This window comes from Onychomys torridus, chromosome 8, assembly GCF_903995425.1.
Source record: "Onychomys torridus chromosome 8, mOncTor1.1, whole genome shotgun sequence".
In the NCBI taxonomy this organism is placed as follows: Eukaryota; Metazoa; Chordata; class Mammalia; order Rodentia; family Cricetidae; genus Onychomys; species Onychomys torridus.
In genome coordinates, this window is record NC_050450.1 from 56,728,298 (window position 1) to 56,754,807 (window position 26,510).

At 50.9% G+C, this 26,510-nt stretch overlaps 2 protein-coding genes across 4 annotated transcripts in view; both read left to right on the forward strand.

Annotated features, from left to right (window-relative positions):
* Positions 1–14,725, forward strand: part of Pik3r5 (phosphoinositide-3-kinase regulatory subunit 5) — a 64,274-nt gene extending 49,549 nt beyond the window's left edge. For 2 of the 3 annotated variants that reach the window (XM_036198020.1, XM_036198021.1), the window contains exons 6-19: positions 3,098–3,167; positions 7,243–7,417; positions 7,970–8,123; positions 9,109–9,192; positions 9,419–10,130; positions 10,229–10,391; positions 10,671–10,796; positions 11,239–11,367; positions 11,539–11,632; positions 11,870–11,946; positions 12,130–12,223; positions 12,303–12,385; positions 12,845–12,957; positions 13,068–14,725. In XM_036198020.1, coding sequence (XP_036053913.1) covers positions 3,098–3,167; positions 7,243–7,417; positions 7,970–8,123; positions 9,109–9,192; positions 9,419–10,130; positions 10,229–10,391; positions 10,671–10,796; positions 11,239–11,367; positions 11,539–11,632; positions 11,870–11,946; positions 12,130–12,223; positions 12,303–12,385; positions 12,845–12,957; positions 13,068–13,209 — 2,216 coding nt within the window. In that variant the 3' untranslated portion in view covers positions 13,210–14,725. The remainder of the gene's footprint in view (positions 1–3,097; positions 3,168–7,242; positions 7,418–7,969; positions 8,124–9,108; positions 9,193–9,418; positions 10,131–10,228; positions 10,392–10,670; positions 10,797–11,238; positions 11,368–11,538; positions 11,633–11,869; positions 11,947–12,129; positions 12,224–12,302; positions 12,386–12,844; positions 12,958–13,067) is intronic. The other variant, XM_036198022.1, reaches the window with a different exon arrangement.
* A 5,132-nt stretch (positions 14,726–19,857) lies between these two features.
* The window catches only part of Pik3r6 (phosphoinositide-3-kinase regulatory subunit 6), a 48,172-nt gene continuing 41,519 nt past the window's right edge, over positions 19,858–26,510 (forward strand). Inside the window, exon 1 of the mRNA XM_036197148.1 lies at positions 19,858–19,992. The gene's annotated coding sequence lies outside the window, so the exon portion shown is untranslated. The remainder of the gene's footprint in view (positions 19,993–26,510) is intronic.

The following is a 26,510-nucleotide window of genomic DNA, read 5'->3' on the forward strand; positions in this document are numbered from 1 at the left end:
GTGACATCGGTACTTTCCAGGTGAGGCATTCAGCCATTTCCAAAGCATACACACCTCAAAGATTGTCTCACCAGGCCACATACAGTCCTGTTGGGTGAGGAGATGACGTGACACTCCCAACATCATGTACGTAAGTGAGAAATTCACTTCCCCTCTCCAAGCTATACAGTCAAGTGTGAGAAAAGGAACACAGGCCTCGGTGTGACAAGGACCCTGTTTTGGTGCATGCTAGCTAATGACTCTAACCTCTGAGTCTTCCCATCAAAGCAGGGCTTCTTCTGCTGTTGATAATGACAGAGATGTCATTACTGTGTGCTCACAGTATTCAGCATGGCGAGTGCCGTCCCATGGATCCTCAGAACAGCTCTTGGTGTAGGCACTAGTATACTCCTTGTTGGGATGACGAAACAGGAACCAGTCAGCAAGCAGCTTGTCCATGCTCACACACTAACAAGTGCTCCACATGGGAACCTACATCTACTTAATGCCAAAAGTCATGGAGAAGTCCTCTGCATTTTCTTGACACCTTATTCCTACCAAGACAGCTGAACCCTATGCCTGGAAGACCCAGCTGTGCCTGTCTTTATGTAAGCACAGTGCTCCTTTGGGGGATTTTCCTGAATAGGACTAAGTCCCTAGTCCTGTGTTTGTCTATTCTAGTATGTTCCCAGCTCAGGCCCTAGCCCACCAGTGCATCCCTGTAAACCCCTCACCTCATGATAAGCAATAGAGTCCATCACCAAGAGAGGTCAGAGGACACTGAGGGATGTCTTCAGGGTAGGGTTGGGAGTTTTACCAAATGGTTGTGTTTCTACTTGGAACTGAGGGGGTCTTGATTATTCTGATGGGTCATTAGCTCAGAACACAGCTTTCTCTGGCTCAGCGCATGCCGAGAGGTTCCAGTGTCTTCCCAAATGTTCCCCTAATGGTGCTGCAGAATAAAGCAGGGAAGTACATGGGAAGCACCCCCCACCCTAACTGTGCCACAGGCCCAAAATGAGGCGATGGAAATACGCATAACATGGGCATAGAGAAGTAGTGTGACAGAGGGCAGTCCTCGTCATGAATGTCACAGAAGAGTGAGTCTTCTCTTGGTCTGCAGTTGCCAATAATACCCGGCAGTCCAATGACACATATACAAGGAAGAGGCTGGATGGTTGGGCTTGGCGCCAGGGCAAACACTTGGCACAGGGTGCAGTGGGCTCAGAAATCCACAGCCTGGCATTTTCAGGGACAGGGACTTCATGACTTGGGGTGTGACTGGCTGTCCATCCTAGGTCAACAGCGGCAGGACCGGGGGTGAAGATGAGAAGCCCCTGAGGTGTGGACTGCTCCTTTACAAAGCATTGACGGGGCTGTTGCTCCGTGGGTGAAGCACTTACCTTTCAGCTGTCATGACCTAATTCTGCCTCCCAGCACCACGTGACTTCTGGGTGGGACTGACAGCCTACCTGTAATCCCAATGCTAGGGAAGCAAACCCAGGGAATCCCCAAGGCACAGCTGGCTGGCTAGATAGCAGAACCAGCAAGCTCTGGGTTCGAGTGAGAGACCCTGCCTCTGTTTATAAGGTGGAGAACAGTTGGGAAAGACACCCTACGCCAACTCCTGGCCCCCATAGGCGCACATATACATTGCATGCACATTCATACACACGTACAGGCCCATAAACATGCAGACACACATACACATGCAAACACACTCCTACAATAAAAGCAACATTAGATAGAACTAGGGAGGTTGTGTGCTTGCTTAGCACACTCTACTCAGCAACATACACACATACACACACACACACACACACACACGCACGCACGCACGCACACACACTCACACACACACACACGAAAAGGGAAATAAAGTCAACAGAAGATTTGCTTGTTTTTCGTCTGTGTGTGCAGCAGTCTAGAATTTATCTTTGCAATGTATGTGAATGGCCACTAGATGGCATCCGGAACCCTTAGACTCTTAAGGATTGACTAGAAGCCAGTTTTAAGGATGCCTTTAGCAAAGTAGACCTAACCTCAGGGTTTGTGACAATTACAGAAACCAAACATCACACAAAAGGCCAACAATTAAAGCAGTTAGGTCCCAGGTTATCAGAACACGGATTGGTGATTTCCTGTCATTTACTAAACAAAATTCATAGTCTTTGTGTTTGTTTATAACCCTCTTGGTTTTCCTGCATCCAAGGGGAATCCCCTCCTGCTCCTCAACTCAGTCCCAGCCAGGGGTGCCCGAGCCCCAACAAGGACTTCCTTGTGACTATTCTGGATGTTGTTTCCTTTTTAGGGTGTTTGAAGTCACAGGGGAGGAAGGCAGGCAGGCTGTGATGGAGACTGAGCTTCAGAGAAAGCAGGCATTAGGCAAGAGTCGGGTCCCCAAGGTGGTGTGGGAAGCCAGGCAGAGAAGAGGAGGGCAGAGGGTGCTGCCTGGCTAATCTGAGGCCGATGGGTGCCTGGCACACACACCCTCCCCCACTGCAGGAAGACACCAGGCCTGAGTGACATTATGCAAGGGTCTAGGAACAACTTGACAGCCTCCTGGGCCCGAGTTCTCCATTCATGAAGTTCTCCCTCCCAGGAAAGCCACGCTGGTGCAGCTGAGTGGGCCTGGGACTCAGCTATGAGCAGCCCTAGAGGTGTCTCCCTCCCCCCCCCCCTCCCCCCCACCCCAGCTGACTCTTCAGGAGGAACTGAGGACCAGAGTCGACTGACTGTCTGCCTAAGGCCAGGTGGAGGAGCCAGGATACATGAGGGCTCTAACATAACATCCCTTTCTCCCCTGCTGCCTGTGCCCAGTCTGGGGACGCGGCCTGGACAAAGTGGTCAAGAAGGGACAGAGGGTGGCCAGAGAGACTCTGGGTGGCTCTGGTGTGAAGGCTGAGGTCACAGGGTGGTATGTTGCAAGGGAAGAGTGACTGGTCCAAAAAAGCAAAGCACTTGCCCAAGGACCGAAAAGCAGCTGACTTCTGCAGCTTATCCCCGCAGCCTCACGGGCCACTCCCAGCCTGACTGTCCAGAACCTGGCTTGGAGGGAGGCCCAGGAGGATTGCCTGGGACCTAAGCCCACCTTCCCCTCCCCTCTGTTGGTTCACAGGGATCTCCTACCAGCGGCTGGTGAGGGCTGAGCAGGGCCTGCCCATCAGGAGCCACCGAAGTTCCACTGTGTGAGTGTTCTTGGGGGAGGGAGAAGCAGGACCTTCCACCCTTTCCATCCCCCTGCATCAGCACTCACCCATTCCAGTCACCAACCAACAAGGAACCCGGGAACTGCTGACTATGGTGGTGTTTTGTACTTGAGTTCCATTATCCTGCCTTAGGTCTGCCTTCAGACTGATTTATTTTTATTTTCCTTTTTAATGAGTGTTTTGTCTGCATGTATGTATGTCTGTGCCCATAGAGGCCAGAAGAAGGTATCAGATCTCCTGGGGCTGGAGTTACAGATGGTCGTAAGCTGCCCTATGGGTGGGGATTGAACCTGGGACCTCTGGAAAAGCAGCCAGGCCAGTGCTCTTAACCACCGAGCCATCTCTCCAGTCCCTTTCCTTCAGATTCTAAAAGCGAGCCAGCACACATTACTCTCTTCATCTCTAATTTTCAGATGAAGAGACTGGAGGTCAGAGAGGCCAAATAATTTCCCCAAGATCACACAGCGAGTGGCTGAGTCAGGATCTGATTTAGCCTTGCTCAAGGACCACTACCTTTTCCATGGTGTCTTTCTTCTGTTCCTAAAACAGTGCTTCCCACATTCTTTTTATCTGAATTTATACTAAAAAATACACTTTAAACTGGGAGTGGTGTCACACACCTGCAGTCCCCACATGTAAGACAGAAGAGGGTAAGGTAAAGGCCACGCTGGACTACACAGTGAGACCAAATATATAGTGTGTGTGTGTGTGTGTGTGTGTGTGTGTGTGTGTGTGTGTTCGTTCGTTTTGAATTGCTTTTGAGACAGGGTCTTACACTGTAGCTCACACTAGCCTAGAGCTTCCTATATAGCCCCATCTGATCTGCAATTTGTATCAATTCTCTGCCTCAGTTTGCTGAGTGCTGAGATTTCTGGCATGAGTTATCACACCTGACTCTTTGGGTCTGCAGTTGGGAAAATACTAGAGAATGGACCCATGCTGAGGACCTGCCAGTGCTCTCCAAGTTTGTGAGTGCCAGAAACCCAGGGACCCAGGACCTCTCTCTCTCTCTCTCTCTCTCTCTCTCTCTCTCTCTCTCTCTCTCTCACTGTCTCTCTCTCTCTCACTGTCTCACAGACACACACATCACACCACTGAGCACACACTTCTCTAGGCACTTGAAACACTTCTAAGTTAAAAATGAGCCAACAAAAAAGCCTGTGGCAGATGCTGAGAAACAGAAAAGATAGAAAGTCCGGACAGTTCATCCCTTATCTTCAGTGGATCCGGTCCTAGTAGCCACACAGTAGGTGCCTGTAGCCATGGAGAGTGTCAAACCCTCTACATACCAAAAACTTTCTGTGTCTCTTTGGTATATCCAAAAATGCCAGAGTGTGCCTTGGTAAAATTAAGAAAAATAAGGATATATCACTTGAATACAACCCTGAGATGCCTGGGTGGCTCATCTGATCACTGAGACTACTTACTGAGTAATGGACAGGCCTTGTATAGGGTGGGTATGCCAGACCAAAGGAAGATCCGGGTCTCCGGTGAATGGAACTGGACTGCCTGCGGTTTAAACTGATGGACTGTTTGTTTCTGGAATTTTTCATTGTATACATTTGGAGCATGGTGGACCGCAGGCAACTGAGCCCTTGGGTAAGGAGGGCTGTATGCAGTAGTTGAGTAAGCAAATAAGGTAGTTCCAGAGCCCTGAAGAGGTGGACTAGTGAATAACCACTAGTACTTTCTCATTGTTCGCTACAACTCTGAGCCTTATTCTCTTATTAAATTACAAGTTTTGTTTTTATTTTACGTGTATGGGTGTTTTGCCTGCATGTATGTCTTTTCCCCCTTGTGAGTAGCTAGGGCCTGCAGAGGTCAGAGGAGAGCATCAGATCCCCTAGGACTAGAGTTACAGATGGTTATTAGCTACCATGTGGGTGATGGGAATCGAACCTGGGTCTCTGGAAGGGCAGCCAGTGCTCCTAACTGCTGAGCCATCTCTCCAGGCCCTCAGCACTGTTCTAAGCATCCTTATTAATATGGATTCACTGAAGCCTCGTATTAACCCTGTGAGAAAGGGCCTTCCTTCTCCAACAAGGCAACTGAAGACCTAAAGTTGCCAGGGAAGCTTAGGGTTCGAAAATGTTCTCATGTTCATTGTCTGTTAACTGAGACCAGTGACAAGATCGTTGCAGAGAAATCAAGCTGGACAGGGCAGGGGCACAGCTGTCCTTGTCCTGCATACAGTGGGGTTCAACACATATCTGTGGTAGGAAGGGATGACCTCGTGCTCAGCAGGGCCTCAGCCAGTCACGTTCATAGAGTCTGCCTCTTTTTAATTCTGAGTAGAGAATTAACAAAACAAAATAAAAAAATCAGTGTCTCTGATGGATGGGGACTGTCTGTCTTTGTTCTCTGACCTGCTCCCCTCCCTTTGGGCAGACACTTGTAGAGCCTGGAGACGGTGGGGGGTGTGGAGGGGTGGGAACCCTGCCTCCTTGGTGCCTCTCTGCCCTGGAGTTTGATGCAGTGGGATTGTGAGAGAGCAGGTTCAGACCATTTCTGCTACAGCCCTTGTGGGTTAACATTCTGAGGTTCTGAAACCCACAGAGAACCGAGAAAGGCGAGAAAGGCCGCTGTGACGCACCCCAGGCCCCGTGATTCTCTTAATATTTGAATGTGTTTGAAAGTTTCCATAACAAAGAAATTTGAACATTGACACCACAGGGGCCCCAGGTGTCCTGCTGGGTGGGAGGGAGAGGTGGCCCAGCTCTTGCCTCTCCCAGCCCCAAACCAGAAGCCCGGTCCCTCTGGGCTGGTTTAGAAAGATGTCCCCAGGAGTGGAGGATTCGGAGGCAGGTCTGACTGGACACCCTTTCCTCTGGGCAGATGTCACCCAGGCCACCATAAAGGGTATTCACGGCAGGCCTGCTCTCTCTCCCCTGAAAAATGATCACTGGACTTCAAATCACCTGGACTTATAGTCATCCTTTCGTGAATAACTCATATCCATTCAGATTTCCCAAAGGAATAAATGACTATGTAAAAATCAAGGCAGCACAGTAAGTTAAGGGCAGAGAATCATGGGCCAGACTGGAATACATAGCATGAGGCTGTCTTAAAATCAAACTTAAGGTCAACCTTAGGTTTAAAAGTAAATTCAGGTTTTTGTTCTTGTTTTTTGTTTGTTTGTTTGTTTTGAGAAAGAATCTATTGTATTCCTAGCTAGCCTAGAAACTGGTATGTAGACAAGGTTGACCTTGAACTTCTGACCCTCTAGACTCTCACTCACAAGTGCTAGGGTTTGTGTGGGGATCGAACCCATGGCTTCTTGCATGCTAGATAATTACTCTTAATAATTGAGCTGCATCCCCAGCTCTTCAAGTTCAGTGTAAGAAAAATATTTATTTTTAATTGTGTGTGTGTGTGTGTGTGTGTGTGTGTGTGTGTGTGTGTGTGTGTTGAGGGGAATATATGTATGTGAGTACAGATGCCTGTAGAGGTTAGAAGTGTCCAATCCCCTGGAGCTTGGTTACAGATGGTTGTGAGCTGCCACATGGATGCTGGGAACACAGGTTCTCTGAAGGAGCAGTATCCATAACTACCTGCTAAGCCTTCTCTCCAGCCCCTCAAGTTCACTTCTGAAAGAGGCTTTGAAAGTCTTTGAGGGGGCTAGAGAGATAGCTCAGGTGTTAAGAGCACTGGTTGTTCTTCTAGAGGTCCTGAGTTCAATTCCCAACAACCACACAGTGGCTCACAACCATCTGTAATGAGATCTGGTGCCCTCGTCTGACCTGCAGGGATACGTGCAGGCAGAACACTGTATACATAATAAATAATAAATAAATCTTTTTTAAGAAAGGAAGGAAGGAAGGAAGGAAGGAAGGAAGGAAGGAAGGAAGGAAGTCTTTGAAAGCTCCACCTGCAAAACACTCCAGCACAATCATAGGCGTTCCTCATGGAAATGGACACCCATCGCCCCTAGTCCCTTCCAGGCAGCTGCTGTCACTTGCCTAGTTCTGCTGGCCAGTGAGGAGTCCCTTATGGAATTGAGTCCCCCAGGCACAGAGGATGCAGCAGCACCGTGGCTTATTCTCTGTGTCCCCAGCACTGTGCTGTTGCTGAACCCGGTTGAGGTCCAGGCTGAATTCCTTGCTGTGGCAGACAAGCTGAGCGCACCTGGACAGTCACCACGTGGCGCCTACACCACCCTGCTCCTGCATGCCTTCCAGGCCACCTTTGGGGCCCACTGTGACCTTCTTAGTCTGCACGACAAGCTGCAGGTAAGGACCAGGGAACCTGGGTCTATGAAGACACATTTTGCTATGAAGATATGCTACCTCCTACCCCCAAGTGGTACTGCTAGACAGAGGCTACAGAGCTGGCCCTGATGCACTGCTGGGTCCTGGCCAGAATCTGGCTATGCCTTGGACACTGGGCTGGGTGTTGGTGCCTAGTGTCCCAGAAGAAGGCACCATGCCATGGAAATGGGGATGACATTTGGACAAAGGTCTAGTTTCTTTGCTTGGCTCTGTGGCCAGTTAGCTGTATTGTGTGGAAGACCCTTCACCACTCTGTGTGCATGAGGGGTGTGAAATCCTTCCCACTCTGTAGTGCTCTCTCTGGGCCATCCCCCTGCCCCCGACTTTTTAAAATGAAGGTTGGAGGGCAGTGGTATAAGGGTAGCTCAGCTCCTTAGCCACTCAAGCTCCAGGAGGGTGGAGAGGCTGGGAGCAGCTTGCTCACTACTGCCCTCGGTCAGGTCCTGAGAACGGGGAGAGGCAGGTGGTCTGGCCATGGGCCAGCACCACACCTGTCTCCTCCTGCACCTTTAGTCCAAGACACTAGAAGAGCTCGAGGACATCTTCGCTGAGACTGCAGAAGCCCAGGAGCTGGCATCTGGCATTGGGGATGCAGCAGAGGCCCGACGGTGGCTCCGGACCAAGCTGAAGGCAGTAGGAGAAAAAGCTGGCTTCCCTGGCATCTTAGGTGAGGGCTGGGGGACAACAGCTCCGTCCACTTCCCCATCATCTATTCTGGTACCCAGTGTGTGCACACCAGCAGGCCTGGCAGCTCTGCCCCACAGAGCCTTCCAGTAGCTAGGTTCCTCAGCATCTGGGTGCTCTTCAAGTTCCCAGGCAGAGCTCCTGTGGGCAGCTTCAAGGCTGGGTTGCCATCGTGTTAGCTAGAGGAAAGGAACTCACCGAGGGCATCAGGATGCTCTCTTTACTTCTACATGCATCCCTGGGCCCACCTACATCATGGTCACATCTTGCTCTAAAAGAGGCTAGAGATGTTCCTGCCACTCTTACCACAGAGTCAGGTGGCACAGATTCTGAGCATCAGTTGGCTTCAGGTACCATGTTCCCCACACAACCTTTTAAGGAGCCTGGCATGGTGGCACACACCTGGAATCTCAGTACTTGGGAGAGCTAAGGCAGGAAGTTTATGGGTTTGAGGCCAGTTCTATAGTGAGACCTTGTCTCAAAACAAACATGCAAGCCAGATGGTGGTAATGTACACCTTTAATCCCAGCACTCGGGAGGCAGAGGCAGGCGGATCTCAGTGAGTTCGAGGCCAGCCTGGTCTACAGCGTGAGTTCCAGGATAGCCAGGGATACACAAAGAAACATTGTCTTGAAAAAAACAAAAACCAAACAAAAAGGCATGCAAGCAGACCTTTTAAAGTGTTTCTGGTCATTTCCTGTACTGACAGTAAAAAGAGGCTCAGAGCCCGTGACTTGTCCATGCCCACATAGCTGGGGAAAGGACTGCCATCTGCATAGTACTAAAGAAAGGCCCGATAGCGGAGAGTCAGGTATCCCAGCATTCGTTCTGCCCCAGCCCATCCAGCTCTGTGGCCTCTTGTCTCTACTGTTCCCACTATGGCCTCTTCTGTTAGGCCAGGAAACTGGGCTGGTCATTCTTCAAGGCCCCCTCCCAGTCCCCCCTTCCTGTCCTCTCTGCTCTTACAGACACTGCAAAGCCTGGAAAACTCCACACCATCCGCATCCCTGTGGCCAGGTGCTACACATACAGCTGGAGCCAGGACAGTTTTGGTAAGGGACAGTCGGAGTCAGGGCGCTGGCCCCAGACTGCCAGCTGTCTGTCTGATCCTGGGAATGCCTCATGTTCCCCCGGGCCCTCTCACTACACAGGCCATAAGCCTGGTGGGTGGGGGACACTCTAGCCCTGGACCAAACACCTCCTGCCCTTCCAGAGCCCATCACCCTCTGCAAGGGTTCAAAGGACACCAACCCAAACACTGTTTTTGTCTCCCTGTAGACATCCTACAGGAAGTCCTTCTCAAGGAACAGGAACTGCTGCAGCCAGGGATCCTGGGAGATGATGAAGAGGAGGAAGAGGAGGAAGAGGAGGACCTGGAGATCGACAGGCATTGTGCTGAAAGGGACTCACTCCTCTCCACCAGCTCTCTGGTGTCTCAGGACTCCACTCTGTTGCTCACCTCCTCTCAGGCTTCAGGGCCAATGCTGTCCCCCCAGGTTCTGACCACCTTCGTCTCAGGCCTCTCGGATGGTGTGGACAGTGGCTACGTGGAGGACAGTGAGGAAAGCTCCCCAGAGTGGCCCAAGAAGCCCGGTAGCCGGCCACGCCAGGGTCACCGCAGGCCTGGGCATAAGTTCAACAGGATCTATAAACTCTTGAAGAGCACCAGCCAGCTGGTCCTGCGGAGGGACTCTCGGAGCCTGGAGGGCAGCTCAGACCCAACCCTGCCCCTGCGGCGGGCAGGGAGCCTCTGCAGCCCTCCAGACTGTCCAGCCCAGTTCCCCTCCAGGGCTCAGCGCTCACGCTCCCTACCCCAGCCCAAGCTCAGCACCCAAATACCCAGCTGGCTTCTGGCCCCACCCTCACATCACCAGCGCCGCCGCCCCTTCCTCAGTGGGGATGAGGACCCCAAGGCTTCCATACTAAGGGTTGTGGTCTTTGGCTCTGATCGAATTTCAGGGAAGGTGGCCCGGGCATACAGCAAGCTCAGGTAAGGATGGGAACAGGGTACCACGGCTCTGCCTTGTGCAGCATTATTGTGGTGCCTACGCAGAGTCCTGGAGTCACCGTGGGTTCACCTCTCACCAGGAGACTGGAGAACAGTCACCCGCTCCTCACACGGTTCTTCAAGCTTCAGTTCTTCTACGTGCCTGTGAAGCGAAGCCACGGAACCAGCTCCGGTGCCCACCCGTCCTCTCTGAGCCAGACATCTCCGCTCCCTGCAGACCCCTTGAGGCACCACAGCCCTGCAGTAGGTCCCCAGTCTTGGGCCAAATGGGATGGGGAAGTGGAATAGATAAGAACAGGTTGAAAAATCATCCCAAATGACCCTCTGTGTCTGGGAGCATTTCCTCCTGCCTGGCCCTTGTTCCCAGGTCTCTGCCCTGCACTTGGGTGTGACGTTCTGCTGTATGACAGAGATGGAATGTCATCATAATTCTCTTGAGGTTACAGATGTAACCCTGTGCTCCATAGTTATGATGGGCTGGTCTTCTGTGTGGCTGGGGATAACTCTCATCCCTTTCTCCAGGAGCTTGGTGTGGCCCCATGGGAGGACAGTACCAATGACATCTCTCACTACCTCGGTGTGCTTGACCCCTGGTATGAACGCAATGTGTTGGGCCTCATGTACCTGCCTCCCGAAGTCCTTTGCCAGGTAGGTAGACTCTGTGGCAGGGGTCAGAACCCACTGGCCGCGGTCACTCAGCCTCACTGAAGATTCTGCCTGTGGGGAAATCCATGGAGGGCCAGGGCTGGCTTGGAAAGGAAGAGGGAAGATATGTAAGAAGCAGAATGGAAGCTGAACCCAGGGATGTTAGGGACAAGAGCTGGGGCCACTGTGGTAAGGGGGGCAGATCCTCAGAAGGGCACTAAGGAATTTAGGGGTCAGCTCTCTTTCTTCCCTATGGGTTTGACTCCCGAGAGGCCTGTGTGCCAGGCAAGGTGGGCACAGAGGCCGCCCTGGGCTCCCTGCCCAATACTCCCTCCAGATTCCCGCTCACTCTCTCTCCCTCTTGTTCTCTCTGCCTGTGTGTGTCCTTACCTCCCTTCCTCCGACGGCTTCTTTACTCTGCCATGTCCCCCGCCATCTACCACAGCAGTCCCTGAAGGCAGACCCTTGGCCGCTGGAGGGCTCAGCCACCCAGCTGCCCATCCTGGCAGACATGCTGCTGTACTACTGCCGTTTTGCGGCCCGACCGGTGTTGCTGCAGGTCTATCAGACGGAGGTGAGGCGCGCCGTCCTGTGTTTCCCAGACTCCCCGGTAGCCATGGTTATCGTGGCCAGGTCCCAGCCTGGGGCCAGCAGGGTCCGCAGCACCCTGGCCTCACCCCTAGAAACCCCTGTGCCAGCCCAAGGGGTCCACACTGATAGATGTGCGCCGCTCCTGCCCTTCCAGCTGACTTTCGTCTCTGGAGAGAAGACTACGGAAATCTTCATCCAGTCTCTGGAGCTGGGTCACTCTGCGGCCACGCGTGCTATCAAGGCGTCAGGTGGGCACTGTGGGAACCCTTATAGAGATGGCTAGGAGGTGGGGGTCAGAAAAAAAGAGGGAGCAGGGGAAGGTGGGGTCCTGTGAGGGGAGAGCAGGGGAAGGGCTAACGGGAGGGAAGAGTAGGGAGCAAAAGGAGAATCCTGGTCCTGGGGAGTCGGGGCCCTGAGGAAGGGGGCGCCCAGGGAAGTGGGGACACTGGAAGGGGGAAGGAGTGAAGGGTGTCTGTGTGACACAGGTCCGGGCAGCAAGCGGCTGGGCATCGATGATGACCGGGAAGCTGTCCCTCTTACACTACAGATTATTTACAGTAAGGTAAGCGAGGCCTGTGCCGGGTTCCTTCCTCCCCAGACCTTGGCCCCAGAGCTGCCTCAAGTGTCCTCAGGCCCTCTCGTAGACCCCAGACTTCCCTTGGTACCAAAAGGTGGCCCATTAGCATCCAGACCCTCCCGAGGCGTCAGGCTGTGGGCTGAAGGGTCTGGCCGTGCTGCCTTCCAGGGAGCCATCAGTGGGCGAAGCCGCTGGAGCAACCTAGAGAAGGTCTGTACCTCTGTCAACCTCAACAAGGCCTGCCAGAAGCCAGAGGAGCTAGGTGAGCCGGCTGGAGAGGATGGCTGGGCAGTGTGGTTGGGGGGTCCGGAGCCGGGCCTGAGCCACCCCTTGACCTTCAGACTCCAGCACGGAGATGCTGACGCTAACCCTGACAGAAGTGCTGAAAAGGCAGAACCCGAGGTCCAAAAAGGGCTTTAACCAGGTAAGGGTTCTTCTCACCTTCCACGCACAGCCCTGGCGGGAGTGGGGCGGGGCTTGCACGCGAAGGTGACTAAGTGTTGTGTGTGTGAGATGGACGGAGAAAGGGTTGCTGGGAAAGGAGAGGCACATGTGGGTGGTGGTTGGGGGTATACACAGCGTGGAATGTGGTGGATGCGTATAGATGAAGAGGTTGTGTGGTTGTATGATGGTCCTTCAGGGTCACCAAGTCTGAGCCAGTGTGGGTGCCACATCAGGGAACTCTGGGGTCTCCGGGTTGGAGAGGGCAGTGCACTGATTCCTCCAGATTCCATTAGAGGCAGAGACTGGGAGGAGGCAGTCTAGCCTATGGTCAGCTCTCAAGAGCTGCCAGGCAGTCCTGTCCCCCGCCCCCCCCCCCAGTTCTTCTGGGCACTTCTAGGGGAAGGAAGTGCTCAGGGCCTGACCAGGGCTTCCCTTCCAGATCAGTACATCCCACATCAAAGTGGACAAGGTGCAGATCATCGGCTCCAGCAGCTGCCCCTTTGCTGTGTGTCTAGACCAGGATGAGAGAAAGATCCTACAGAGCGTGGTCAGGTGAGAACGGAGGCCAGCTCTGCTAAGCAAAGGTGGTCCCAGGGAAGGGTGTTTCTTCTCTCCCGTCCAAGGTCTGCAGAACCCTGTTCTTTCCCTGCCCTGCCTTGTAGGTGTGAAGTGTCTCCCTGCTACAAGCCAGAGAAGAGCAGCCTGCCACCCCAGAGGTCCTTCAGCCAGCCAGCAGAGGCTGCTCCTGACCTGTGTTCCCTTCTCTGCCTTCCCATCATGACGTTCAGTGGAGCTCTGCCCTAGTGCAATAAGGGACCAGGCTGGACAGGAAAGTGCCCAGTTTCTCCTGGATCACTCTCCAGGGCAGATGCTCTCTATGGAGAACCGAATTGTCCTGGGCTGCATCAGGATCCCTCTATAGGCCTTATCGTGGGCCAGGGACATGTGGCCAATGGTATCTGGAACCTCTGAGATCTGATGAGGAGACAGGCATTAGAGAGAAAAGGGCCTGGCTACCTGGCCTTGTACATTCCTCTGAGCAGAGGGAGGGATGGGTGAGTGACCCTGAAGAAAGGTCTGTGTCTTGACTGTGGTTTAGGCCTCTTTTCCAATCCCTAGGCTGGGCCTGTCTTTGGTTTGTCTAGAGGTCAGTCTCTCGGAGGCATATATGGGAGAAAGCCGGGTAAGACCTTCATTCCTGGCCTCAGATACCATCTCTTTATCCTACCACCCCCATTACAACATGCACGCTTTCTTTCTGAAGTTCCCTGGATCCCTTGAAAAACAGCACTAATATTTGGTCCATTGCTAGGACCTGGTACGGTTTCTCTTCTGAGCCCCTTTCTGAGTCTCAGATGCTGGGGAGACAGGACAAACTTGGTTCCTTTCTAGCCAAGTGAGCAGAGGAAGTTGATGTTTCTTTGATCCTCCATTTCCTCAGTACTTAAGTAAAAGGGAACTAAGTCCTCCAAGGGAGTGCCCTTGAAGAACCTTGCCCAGGGCCTGGCTCCCAGCAGCTACCCGGAAAGACTGGTGCCTGGCCCTCTGCGGCTGATGCCCTGCTTTTGTCCTTGAGTACTGTCATGCTTGCATGAAGGTCATTCTTGTTTGACCTTTCCCCACCTACGGGTGAGGCAGAGCCCATGCGGGCTAAGCAGCAGTCAGGAAGGGCCACCTAGGTACGAGTCCCCCCCCACTTCCCTAGCAGACGGGTCCAGGCCCGCACTTCCTCTCAGTTGGAGGGCTGGTGCACACTGTGTGTGGCAGCTTCTGCCCTCACACATTGTCTGGACAAGGTCTCAGAGAGGTAGAGGACAGAGAGGTAAACAGCTAATGGGAGAGACCGGGCACTCATGCATGGGGAAGGACTGGCACACCATGGGCCAAGACCCAGACTATGAAGCCTCCCGGACTGGAGGGGCTCAAAAAGTTGGCAAAATGTGGCTAGAGTGATAAGGTAGCAGGCTGGACCAGGACTTGGGCTGGCACAGGCCGGTAAGGAACCTCAGAAGCTTAGCAAGATGCACAGAGAGGCTTCCTTCCTGCCCTCCAGAACTGTTTTGCACCAGAGACCCTGGGCTCCTAGGAACCCATGAAACGCCAGAGCGCTTGTGACTTGAGAGACGGTGGACTGTATTGTCATCCCTGCATCTCAGCTGTCCGTGTATCTGTCAGGTTCTGGAACAATGTCCAGTCATGTATCTCAGTGTACTTCAACTTGCCGTGTGAGCATGTTGTTCTCCTCGATGACCAGCGTGACATGAATCAATGGATAGAATTTAATATTATTATTAAATAAAATTGATTTATTGTATAGTTAGTGACCTACAGTTACGGAGCACGTCGCTGAACTGTTTGGGCTTTACATTTATCAATTCAGGGCTGGAGAGGTGGCTCAGCAGCGCTCACTGCTCTTCCTGAGGACTTCTCAATGCCTGCGTGGGGTGGCTCACAACGGCCTGTACTCCAGCTCCGAGAGATCTGCTGCCCTTGTTTGGCTTCGGAAGGCATGTACGCATGTGACATTCACTCACACAGAAACCCACACGTAAATAAAAAGGGTGAAAGTAGATTTTAAAAATACTTCTCATGTAGCAGAAGTAAGGCTGTTGGGGATTATTTTATTTGTAATTTTCCGCTCTATAGAAAATATGTTTGTGCTCAATTTCCATTCACACTCCTCCATTTCAACCTCATCATACATGCTCACCCACAGAACAAAAAATCCCATACATCTCTGCAGATGGAATTCTCTATCACTCACTTGAGAAACATAAACCCATGTATCCTGATGTCCCTGTGCCCCTTGGAAGGGGATGGGCCCGAGGTTCTTGTCCCTGATGAGAGATAGAAGACCTGGATCTGTCAAACTATGGAGAGCAAGGAAAGAGAGATCCATGATGGCCCTGCACACCCGAGGACTTGGGTCACAAGGAGAAAAGGGAAGTGTTGGACCATGGAGGATGCCAGCTCCAGCATCCCAGAATAGCCGCTTTGGCTCTGAGGAGGTTACAATGGCATCAGTAGGCTGCCATGCATGTTGAGAACTCAGTGGGCTCAAAGTGGGAACATCCATTCTTTCCCACACAGCCGCAGATACTTAAGGACCATCTGGTCTACGCTGAGCTCAGTGTGGTATGGTTGCAAGCAGTGGGGGTGAGTTCAGGTCTTCACCGTGGATCTCTCAGACACTTTGGACCTGTGTGATGAAACAAGGTACACTATGTGGGCAACCCTGGCCACCCACCTCACTCACATCTGCAAGCTACTCCTTAGCCTTAAAAGGGGAGGCAGGTCTATTCTCAGGGGTGTTGTGGGGTGTCTGAGAGGAAGTATGCAAAGGGGGATCATGCTACTGAGTCTGTAGTCCAGGAAATCTGTCTGTCCCCAGGGGTGCTGTGAACTGAAAGCCAGAGCTGTGGTCAGCTCCTCTGAGATAAGTGAAGGTCTTGAAGCCTTCCTGAAAAGGAGGCACCTCAGAAACAATGGCCGAGCCTCAGGCAGAGGGGGCCAGAAACTAGTGGTCTACTGCCTCTCCAGCCGTCCCTGAGAGCCAAAGGGTAACGCCTTCACAGCCAAGAGCTCCTAGCCAGGGATGGTCCCAGGTCCTCTGCTTGCTCAAAGTAGAGAGAGAAGGGGCTTTCCATCCAGGCATCTTCACACAGGAAATGCCAGGTGCTGGTTAGGGTTTGTCAATTTGACATGAACTAGAACTAGAGTCATTTGGGAGGCGGGAACCTCAGCCGGGGAATTTTCTCCAGCGGATTGTCCTGTATGTAGGCATGTCTGTGCAGTATTGATTAATGATTGATGTGAGGAAGGCCCAGCCCCCTGTGGAGGTGCCACCCCGAGAAAGTGGTCCTGTGTTGTATAAAAAGGGAGGCAAGGCCAGGCGGTGGTGGCACACGCCTTTAATCCCAGCACTTGGAAGGCAGAGCCAGGTGGATCTCTGTGAGTTCGAGGCCAGCCTGGGCTACCAAGTAAGTTCCAGGAAAGGCACAAAGCTACACAGAGAAACCCTGTCTCGAAAAACAAAAAAACAAAAACAAAAACAAAAACAAAACAAAACAAAAAGGGAGTGTGTTACCACAGCAGCAGAGAAACCTGCCTAGGGCATGCAAGACGCACAGATCTCTGGGAAGAGGACTTCCTGTTCATGCAATGGGGCTGGGGGTTGGGGGTAGGGGGCCTGCTCCCTCATTTCTTCACCTTTCTGAGTCCCTCGCTTTGTCTAACCCTTGAATAAAGTCTGAGCACAGAAAGCTGCTCTCTGGGGACCAAGTGTCCTCTGCCCCCATCGGAGGCACAGCAAGCCGGCACAGCTCTATCCATCGGCTTCTTTCTTCCTCTGCATTCTGCTTGCAGGCACACCTGAAGTTCTGAAGGCTCCCTGGAAAGGTAGCTGTGGCCCCAGGTGCCCCATACACCGCTCTATGAGATCTAGGAAGGTAGAGGTGGGAGGCTCAGCCTCTTCGTCATGGCCACTTGAGTGGTGCCTCCCAGTGAATGCCAGCTAGGTTATAGCCACCTCAACAACACTGACCAGGACTTAACTCTGCACCGCTCTGACCCCGTGAGATTGGTATAGTTATACCCATTCTACAGGTAGAGAAACAGAGACACTGGGAAGTTGAATAAGTTACTTAAGGTCCTACAGACAGTAAATAGAGGAAGCTGCCATTCAAGCCCAGAGAGTAGCCTCCAGAGTACCTGTACTTAACCACGAAGCCATGTGTCCCTCTAAGTACCTCACAAGACTGGCAGATAAACTGAGGCCCAGAAAAGCAAAGTTTGTGCGTGTATCTGAGGCTGGCTTCATTGTGATGGAACTTAGCGGGAGAGCTCTGGTCTTATGATGGAAGGAACATTCTGTACGCCATCAGCAGTGGTGGGGCAGACTCGGGGAGGGGGAAGCTTTGGTAGAATACATTTTTTTTCCCCCCGCACCAGGCAACTGTGCTGCCTGAGCTGAGGGGATGGCAGCCAGGAAGGAAGCCTGAGTGTAGCTTCAGGCTCAGCTGGCTTGACCTAGTCCTAAGGAGCTGGAACCAGGGTCCTCTAAAGAGCCGGGACGGTGAAGAACTTTTGCGAACATGTTCTCCAACACCTCAGGGTATAGAAGAAATCGAACCCCAAAGAGAAGGGGTCCCACAGCCAGAGGCATGCTAGGAGTGTGTGTGTGTGTGTGTGTGTGTGTGTGTGTGTGTGTGTGTGTGTGTTCACACCTTCAAAGTCCCCTAAACATGCCTTTGCTGTCATGAACTGCGCGCTGGTGCTGCGGCTGGGGAATCACTGTTCCCGTTGGCAGGGGAGATAGGTGCAGCCTGGGTTAGCCGACTCAGATAAAACACACCCAAGGGGAAGTAAGAAGCCCCATAGTTGGTTGGGTCAAACTCTGTGTCTCCCCACCTGGATGGGCGGGGCTGTGCCCAAGGGCAGGTGTGGGGGCAGAATTTCATCCCTGCCCCCCTTCCCACCCTGTCCTTTCCTCTGGCTAACAGATGTGCATCTTCCAAAAGGAAAATGCTTCCAGTGCTCCGAGTGAGGGATGGCTCTGGGGCTATCTGCAGTCACCCGTCTGTCCACTACATGGCTCCCACACCCACAGCAGCTGCAGAAATGCAGCCGATAAGAGCAGTGCCACCACAAGAGCAGAGGACGCCTTGTGATTTCCGATTCAGTTAGGCTGAGGCTGATAAGCCCAGCGGCTGCCTGTGGTGGCTGCGCTGGTCCACGCAGATGCTGCTGACTTGAGCCTCTCTCTCACACACTGGGCTTTTTCATTCCACCCATCCATTCTCCCAGTCACTCATGCGTTCATTTTTCCGTTTGCTTTGTTGAATGAACCAAGTATTCTCTTCACGGGAATGGAAGGGTTAAACCCTGACAGCTACTACCCCAGAATTTATGTGGGGGTGGGAGGGGAGGCAGGCAGGCATATGGCCTCAGAACACCAGTGAAGAGATGCTAGATAGAATTAATCTTGGTCACATGGAAGAGTCAGGAAAGGGAGTAATGAGAGGGAGGCAGAGCCAGAGAAGAAATGATGCACATCCCTGGAGCTGTGTTTTTCTCATGGCTTCCTCTACAAAATGAGGGTGAGAACAGAACATAGTGAAGGCCCCACAGAAAAACAAACAAATAAAAACCTGGAACTTCATACCCCCAAGGCTACATCTTAAACTCGTTTAATTTTTAACTTTAAAAGCAGGGAACTTATTGGGTCACATAGTCGAGCAGGGTAGGAATAGATCAGGCAATGGGTTTTCAGGCACGGCTGGATCTAGGCACTTAAATTACAGCACAGGCAACTTGTCTCCCTCCAGATCCGTTTGCCAATAGGAGGCAACCATGGAATCTAGGACTTCTTCTTTTAAAGATCTAAAAATGTGTTGGAGATCTTCTTGATTTATAGTCTAAGAGGGTAGAGGAGGGAGGCCGAATGAGGGGTTGGGGAATGAGGTCTTCCCCCAGTACCTCCGCTGTCCTTCCCTTGCTCTGACAAGTGCCCCACTGATCTCTGGCCCCTTCTTGCCATACCTGCCCCAGATTTTCCTCCTTCCTCATTGACCTGCTTTCTCTTCTTCCTTCCCAGATGAGATGACTCAGGAAAAAGATGGGGAAGAGAATCCCATGGTCTGGGTTGGTGTTGTGTTTTGTTTTGTTGTTGGTTTTTTTTGGTTTGTTTCTTTGTTTTGAGACAAGCTAGCAATTTGTAGCTCTGGCTGGCCTGGAACTCTATATGTAGAATGGGCCGGCCTTGAACTCATAGCTATCCACCTGCCTCTGCCTACCAAGCAGTGGGATCAGAGGTGTGTACCGCCACGCCTGGCAGCCTGGATGGTTAAGAAGCTTCACTAGGTTGTGGAGGGGCTTCAGTGAGGAGATAAACTCCAGGGTGAGATTGGAGAAAGCAGATCGGTCAAGGACGGCTTTGCCATGTCTCAGGACAAAGCCCACAGCATCAGCTGCCGGGATGGAGACAGTAGTATTGAGAGGACTTGATGTGGTTTAGATGCAAATGTGGAGGGCAGGGGCAGGTGCTGCGATGACACCGAGTTTCTGTTCTGAGCTGAGAGACAGAGATGCAAGTTTAGTGTGGAATCGTTTGACTTGTGCATGTCGGGTGGGAGGAGCTTAAAAAAATCTGGCCCATGATGCCCAGTGTGGGGTGGGACAGAGGATACCTGGACCTTTGGAACACCTAGGCTGCATTACAACCTCATAAGCATGAGAGTGGATCCTTGTGGAAATACCCATCCCTCTAGACAGGGTCAGTAGTATTAGGTCAGAATGAGGAACCCCACACCCACTTCTTAAAAAAAAAAAAACCCAGCCCCAGCAGGATATGCCTGGGAGGGGCTTTGAGGGCCATGAGGAAGAGGAAGGGGAAGGAAGGGGAGGGCCGGGACTGGCTGAGTGGGGCAGAGCTTTCTCTGCAGATCTGGAGCCCATAGTCAGAACTACAACTCTTGTTGGCTCCTTGGGGACACCTGGTCTCCTGGTGCTCTTGGTCTCCTAGACTGGACCTCAGGAGCTCATTGGCTGGAGGATCTGGGACCGGTGAGCAACTGCAGCCCAGCAGAGGTTGGTGCTGGCTGGGGTGGAGTCGGGGAGGGAGCTGGGAGAGACAGAGCTGAACCAGATGATAGCCAGGGAGGAGAATCCTGGAAGAAGGAACCTCAGGAACCCATGTCTCAGAAGCCTTATCTTGATGTGACAACTAAGAACCCCTGTCAGCTACTTCTGTTCAACCTCTTTTCAGATGCAGAGAGACCCCTTGAACTCTGTCCTTACTAGCTCTAACAGAGCTAATGCCAATGGTGTGTGGATGTGACTCTCCTGGCAACTTGAGGTTGGCTGGGTAAGAAGAGCTTTACTGCCCATCTTAGGTTAGGAATAACTGGGACCTCAGGGAAGCAAATTGCAGAGTAGATGAGTGTGCAGGAAGACTCCCTAAGAGAACTCCGCACCGCATCCATGCTGCTTCTGGGACATCATGTGTCCATCTCACTTCTGGGTACTTAACAATTGTCGCACTGGGCTGGATGATGCTGCACACACACACACACACACACACACACACACACACACACACACACACGGGGAGGGGAGGTATCTCTGCTCTTGAGATGTTGGCCTCCTGCCTTGGGTGTCTGACAGGTAGTAAAATGCACTAGGTCCCTATCGAGACAAGACTTAGGGGTACAGAACAGACATGGTGAGGGTGAGGTCAGGCCAGGGTAAGGCTTCAGAGGCAGAGCGGGCTTGTATGTAGAGGTGAGGCCCAGGAGCACCCTTGGTGGAGAGAGTCCAGTGTGTAAACCCCAGAGGCAGGATAGTGGGTGCATGTCAGGATGAGAGAGCAGAGAGCTGGGGACTTTGTGTGGCAAAAGGTATTCAGAGTTGTGGAGGACTCCAGTGTGGGCCTGTCCTCATTCGTTGATTTAGCTCCAGGCAGGTCTCATCTGTCCCCTGGCATAGTCCTCCTGCCTATCCTATGTGACAGGCGCTGTGATGGTGACTCCTTTAAAGGTGAGGAGGGCTGAGGGTGTAGTTCAGTGGCAGAGCACTGTGCCAAGCATGCACAAAGCCCACAGGTTCCATCCCAGGCAACGTAAGTGAGTAACCAAATAAGTAAAGTACAACAGAGGCACAGAGGTATAAGTCGTTCAGACCAACAGCCCCAGTGACAGAATAGGTCAGACCCCAGGCAGTGCGGGCTAGGATGCAGGGCCTCACCACCCCTCAGAGGCCTGCTGCAATGCCCTCACACTGTTTCCAAGACATCTGGCCACAACGGGTAAAAGGTACACAAAGGTCAGTCTTCATTTCCTGTGGTCCTTCAGCATCCAGGACCCTCAGATTCTCCCAGGCTCCAGGAACAATGTCACTGCCCTGACTGCTCTGTCCCATCCAGGTGTTTCCTTCCAGCCCAGGATGGACACCCCGAGGAAGTAGGCCTGCAGGCCTTCACAGAGCCATCCACGGATCCTTAGGAATCTTTAAAATCCTGGTTGGCTCTGTAGGGCTGTGGGCTGAGGTGGGTCTCAGAAACTCAGAGCTCTGCCTCTCACTTCTGCTTGCCCACTAATCACATGCTACAGTTTGAAGACGTGTCCAGTGGTCACACGCTGTTGTTTAATTAAAAGAAAAAGAAGTTCTGTGGTCTGTTCAGTGTGACCTGCCCCTGAACTCTGAAGACAGTCTGGTGGGAAGCGTGGCTGGGGAGGCGCAACCAAGAGATGAGAGGGGTTGGAGGTGGGCAACACAGGCCCCTCGGGCTCTTCCTAGCTCTGTGTGCCTCTGTCTCTCTGGGTGGGAGGGGGTGATCGCAGGTCATAGGAAAATGGAAAGGCAGCCTGCAAGTTCCCCGTCTCTGCTCCAGGGCTTGGCAGGTGGGGATAGACCAGGGTGTATGTGAATAAAACGTTCTCTGTCTGGACAGCTAGACAGCCTACCCTAGGAGATGGGATTGCAGGTGGAGTGCGGCAAAGGGTGGGGCTGTGAGGCCTGGCCCCTTAGAGCTGCAGCCCTGATCCCAGCCCAGCTGCTCTGAGCTCCTCCAGCTAGGCTGCTGACAGGCTTCACACACAGCTACCAGGGCCCAGCGCTCACTGCCTTTTCCTACCTGTTTCCCACCTACAAGGCTGTGGCCTGCTGAGGACACACCTGTCCCCAGGGCTGTTCCTTGCTAATATTCTCGACTTACAGGAAGTCCCTTCCTTCCCGCCTCCCCCGCCCCCCCCCCCGCTTTTTTTTTTTTTGTCTCGATGTTATCCCTCTGTCAAGAATGATGAGGCATCTTTTTTGCTTTAATTACTTACGTGTGTGTGTGTGTGTGTGTGTGTGTGTGTGTTTATATGTGTGTATATGTGTGCATATGTGTGTATGTGTATGTATGTGTGTGTATGTGTATGTGTGTATGTGTGTATATGTGTGTATGTGTGTGTATGTGTGTATATGTGTGTATGTGTGTATATGTGTGTATGTGTGTGTATGTGTGTATATGTGTGTATGTGTGTATGTGTGTATGTGTGTATATGTGTGTATATGTGTGCATATGTGTGTATGTGTATGTATGTGTGTGTATGTGTATGTGTGTATGTGTGTATATGTGTGTATGTATGTATATGTGTGTATGTGTGTATATGTGTGTATGTGTGTATGTGTGTATATGTGTGTATGTGTGTGTATGTGTGTGTATGTGTGTATGTGTGTATGTGTGTGTATGTGTGTATATGTGTGTGTATGTGTGTATATGTGTGTGTATGTGTGTATATGTGTATATGTGTGATATTGTGTGTATGTGTGTGTATGTGTGTATATGTGTGTATGTGTGTATATGTGTGTATGTGTGTATATGTGTGTGTGTGTGTGTATATGTGTATATGTGTGTGTATGTGTGTGTATGTGTTATATGTGTGTATATGTGTGTATGTGTGTATATGTGTGTATATGTGTGTATGTGTGTATATGTGTGTATGTGTGTATATGTGTGTATGTGTGTATGTGTGTATGTGTGTGTATGTGTGTATATGTGTGTATGTGTGTATGTGTGTATGTGTATGTGTGTGTATGTGTGTGTATGTGTGTATGTGTGTGTATGTGTGTATGTGTGTATGTGTGTATGTGTGTGTATGTGTGTATATGTGTGTGTATGTGTGTATATGTGTGTGTATGTGTGTATATGTGTGTGTATGTGTGTATATGTGTGTGTATGTGTGTATATGTGTGTATGTGTTATATGTGTGTGTATGTGTGTATATGTGTATGTGTATGTGTGTATATGTGTGTATATGTGTGTATGTGTGTATGTGTGTGTGGTATGTGTGTGTGTGTATGTGTGTATGTGTGTGTATGTGTGTATGTGTGTATGTGTGTGTATGTGTGTATATGTGTGTATGTGTGTATGTGTGTATGTGTATGTGTGTGTATGTGTGTGTATGTGTGTATATGTGTGTATGTGTGTGTATGTGTGTATATGTGTGTGTATGTGTGTGTGTGTATGTGTGTATATGTGTGTGTATGTGTGTATATGTGTGTGTATGTGTGTGTATATGTGTGTATGTGTTATATGTGTGTGTATGTGTGTATATGTGTGTATGTGTTATATGTGTGTATATGTGTGTATGTGTGTATATGTGTGTATGTGTGTATGTGTGTGTGTATGTGTGTGTGTGTATGTGTGTATGTGTGTGTATGTGTGTATGTGTGTATATGTGTGTATGTGTGTATGTGTGTGTATGTGTGTATGTGTTTATATGTGTGTATGTGTGTATATGTGTGTATGTGTGTATATGTGTGTATGTGTGTGTATGTGTGTATATGTGTGTATGTGTGTGTATGTGTGTATATGTGTGTATGTGGGGTGGGGTGGGGGGGTGGCAAGCACCTGGAGGTCAGAGGACAACCTGTGGGGTCACCTCTCCCTTCCACCTTGTGAGTCCCAAGGATCAGACTCAGGTGGTCAGGCTCAGCTGCAAGGCCCCTTACCCACTGAGTTATCTCACTGGTCCGAGAATGGTGAGGGTTCTTTCAGTCCTTCTTACAGCTAACAAGCTAGCCTGCCACTTGCGGGTGCCGCATAAGGCATGGGACTCCACAGCCAGAGACAACGACCTTTATTCCTCACGTGTTCCTGCAAGGGAGCAGTGCTTATCTTGCTCATCAGTTCCCCTTGCTGCCCACATCCATGCAGTCAATGTGGAGGTGACCTAAAGGGGTCACTGAACCTCAACAGGGAACCCTGGGCTTGGAAACCCTGGACTCTGGGTAATAAGTAACCTACCCAGCCTTTACCCTGGAAGGAGATGTTACGTCCCATAGTAAAATAATGCTGGGATGACAGACATCATCCGCCAGGCCAGCTGGGTTTCCTGTACATTTTTGAGACAACCTAGCAAAAGCTCCCAAGCTGCACATAAATGCAATCCTGCAGAGAACTGGATCTCAGTCTCCCGCTGTCCCCAGGCTCACTACCCACTGGCTGTACTTCCTCCTAGACCCCAACCACCCTCCTCCCTCAAGACTTGGCCTCTCTTGTTCTCTTTGCTTGAGATTTCTCTGCTGCAGATGGCTGACCCTTGCATCCGTATGTGACTCCACCTCAGGAGACTCCTAATTACCCTCTTACTAAGAGCAGCACATACACTTGAGGGGTGGGGGAGAAGAGATGTGGAGTGAAGAGAAGAAAGCTTTATTTAGGAGCAAGATGTTATTGGAGACATTCTCACAGCATGGTGACTGTAGTTTACAGTGGTGTCTTACGCACAGATTGTTCCTGACTCGTAAGCTTTTTACTTCACAGGAGCATGGAAGCACACCCGCACAGCCACCCTGTTTTCAGTACTGAATATATTTTATGAGCTATTTAGCACTTCATTATGAAACTGGCTCCGTGTTAGATGATTTTTCCCAACTATATATATAGGCTGGTATAAGTTCCAAGCATGTCTAAGTTAGAAGAGGCTGAGCCATGATCTGGGTAAGTTAAGGCTGGTACATGTTTTCAACTTACAATGGCCCTAAAGGACACAATCTTATCATAGACAATCTTATCACACATAGACCATTTGTGTTTGAAAATCATCAAGGGTGAGCAGTGGTGGCGCACACCTTTAATCCCAGCACTCAGGAGGCAGAGGCAGGCGGATCTCTGTGAGTTCGAGGCCAGCCTGGTCTACAGAATGAGTTCCAGGATAGCCAAGGCTACCCAGAGAAGAAACCCTGTCTCAGAAAACAAAACAGAAGGAAGGAAGGAAGGAAGGAAGGAAAGAAGGAAGGAGGGAGGGAGAAAGAAAAAAGAAGGAAAGAAAGAAAGAAAGAAAGGAAGGAAGGAAGGAAGGAAGGAAGGAAGAGAAAGAAAGAAAAAAATCAATAAAAGAATAAACATAAGTATTTTCGGCAGAGAAAATATTAAGGATAGGATGGAGGGGTCAGTTCACTTGATCTTAACACCCCACATTTCACACATATCTAACATTACTTTGTGACTGGTAGGTGTACATTATTGCAAACTGTCCATTTATGATGAAAAAGTAAAAATGAAAAACATTTCAAAATAGTATCAACCCTTAAAACCCCTCCTTAACTCTGGGACCTCTCATTTCTCCTTTTTAACTTCACTTTTATTGCATCTGTCACATAATACACAATTTATTTAGTTTGTTGTCCACGCCCTCCACCCCCACTATAAGTTGTAGTTTATTTCCATATACCCTAACCTAGCGCAGCACAGACAATGCTCAGCGAATAGGTGAGTGGATGAGTGAATCCATCTACCTATTTCATTTCAATGGAACATCTCCCCCCCCCACACACACACACCCATAGTTTCTGGGTTGATCCTAACCTAGGGCCTCAAATAAGCTAAACAATGCTCTACTACTGACCTTCATCCCCAGCCCTCCTTATTTTTTCGTGTTGAGACAAGGTCTCACCAAGTTTTCCAGGCTGGCCTTGAACTCATTCTGTAGCCCCAGACAGCCTTGAACTTCGAACCTTCAAGCCTCAGCCTCCCAAGTGTTAGGATTGCAGGTGTATACCACTGCACCCTGGTACTTCCTCTGTGTCTCTTGCTCTCTGGATTGTGAAGTTAGTGGTTTTGCTTCAGGCATAATGTGCTGACTCATCCAAAGCAGCAATGATCTCGGGCTGAAACTTTCCAAATCATTAGATAAAATGAACCTGTCCTATTTCACAAGTTAATTTCCTCAGGTACTTTCTTAAAGTAATGGAAGGCTGACTAATACCCACCCTCACAGACATACCCAGAAACAAAGTCTTCTTACTCTGTAGCCCCGGCTGGCCTCGAACTCACAGAGATCCTCCTGGCTCTGCCTCCCGAGTGCTGGGATTAAAGGTGTGCGCTACCACCACCCAGCTTGAAACAATGTCTCATCAGCTAATTAGGCATCACTTAGCCTAATCAATTGACAAAAGTTAACCAACACAAACAAGCTGTGGTTATCAGGTCTGTAAATTAGTTTTAGTGGCTAAATGGTGGGCCAGGAGTGCGTGAGCCTGCTTGAAGAGTCTCGGGCAAATAGAGACAGACTGTAGTCATTAAAAAGTTATAGCCTGTAGCCAGGCAGTGGTGGCAC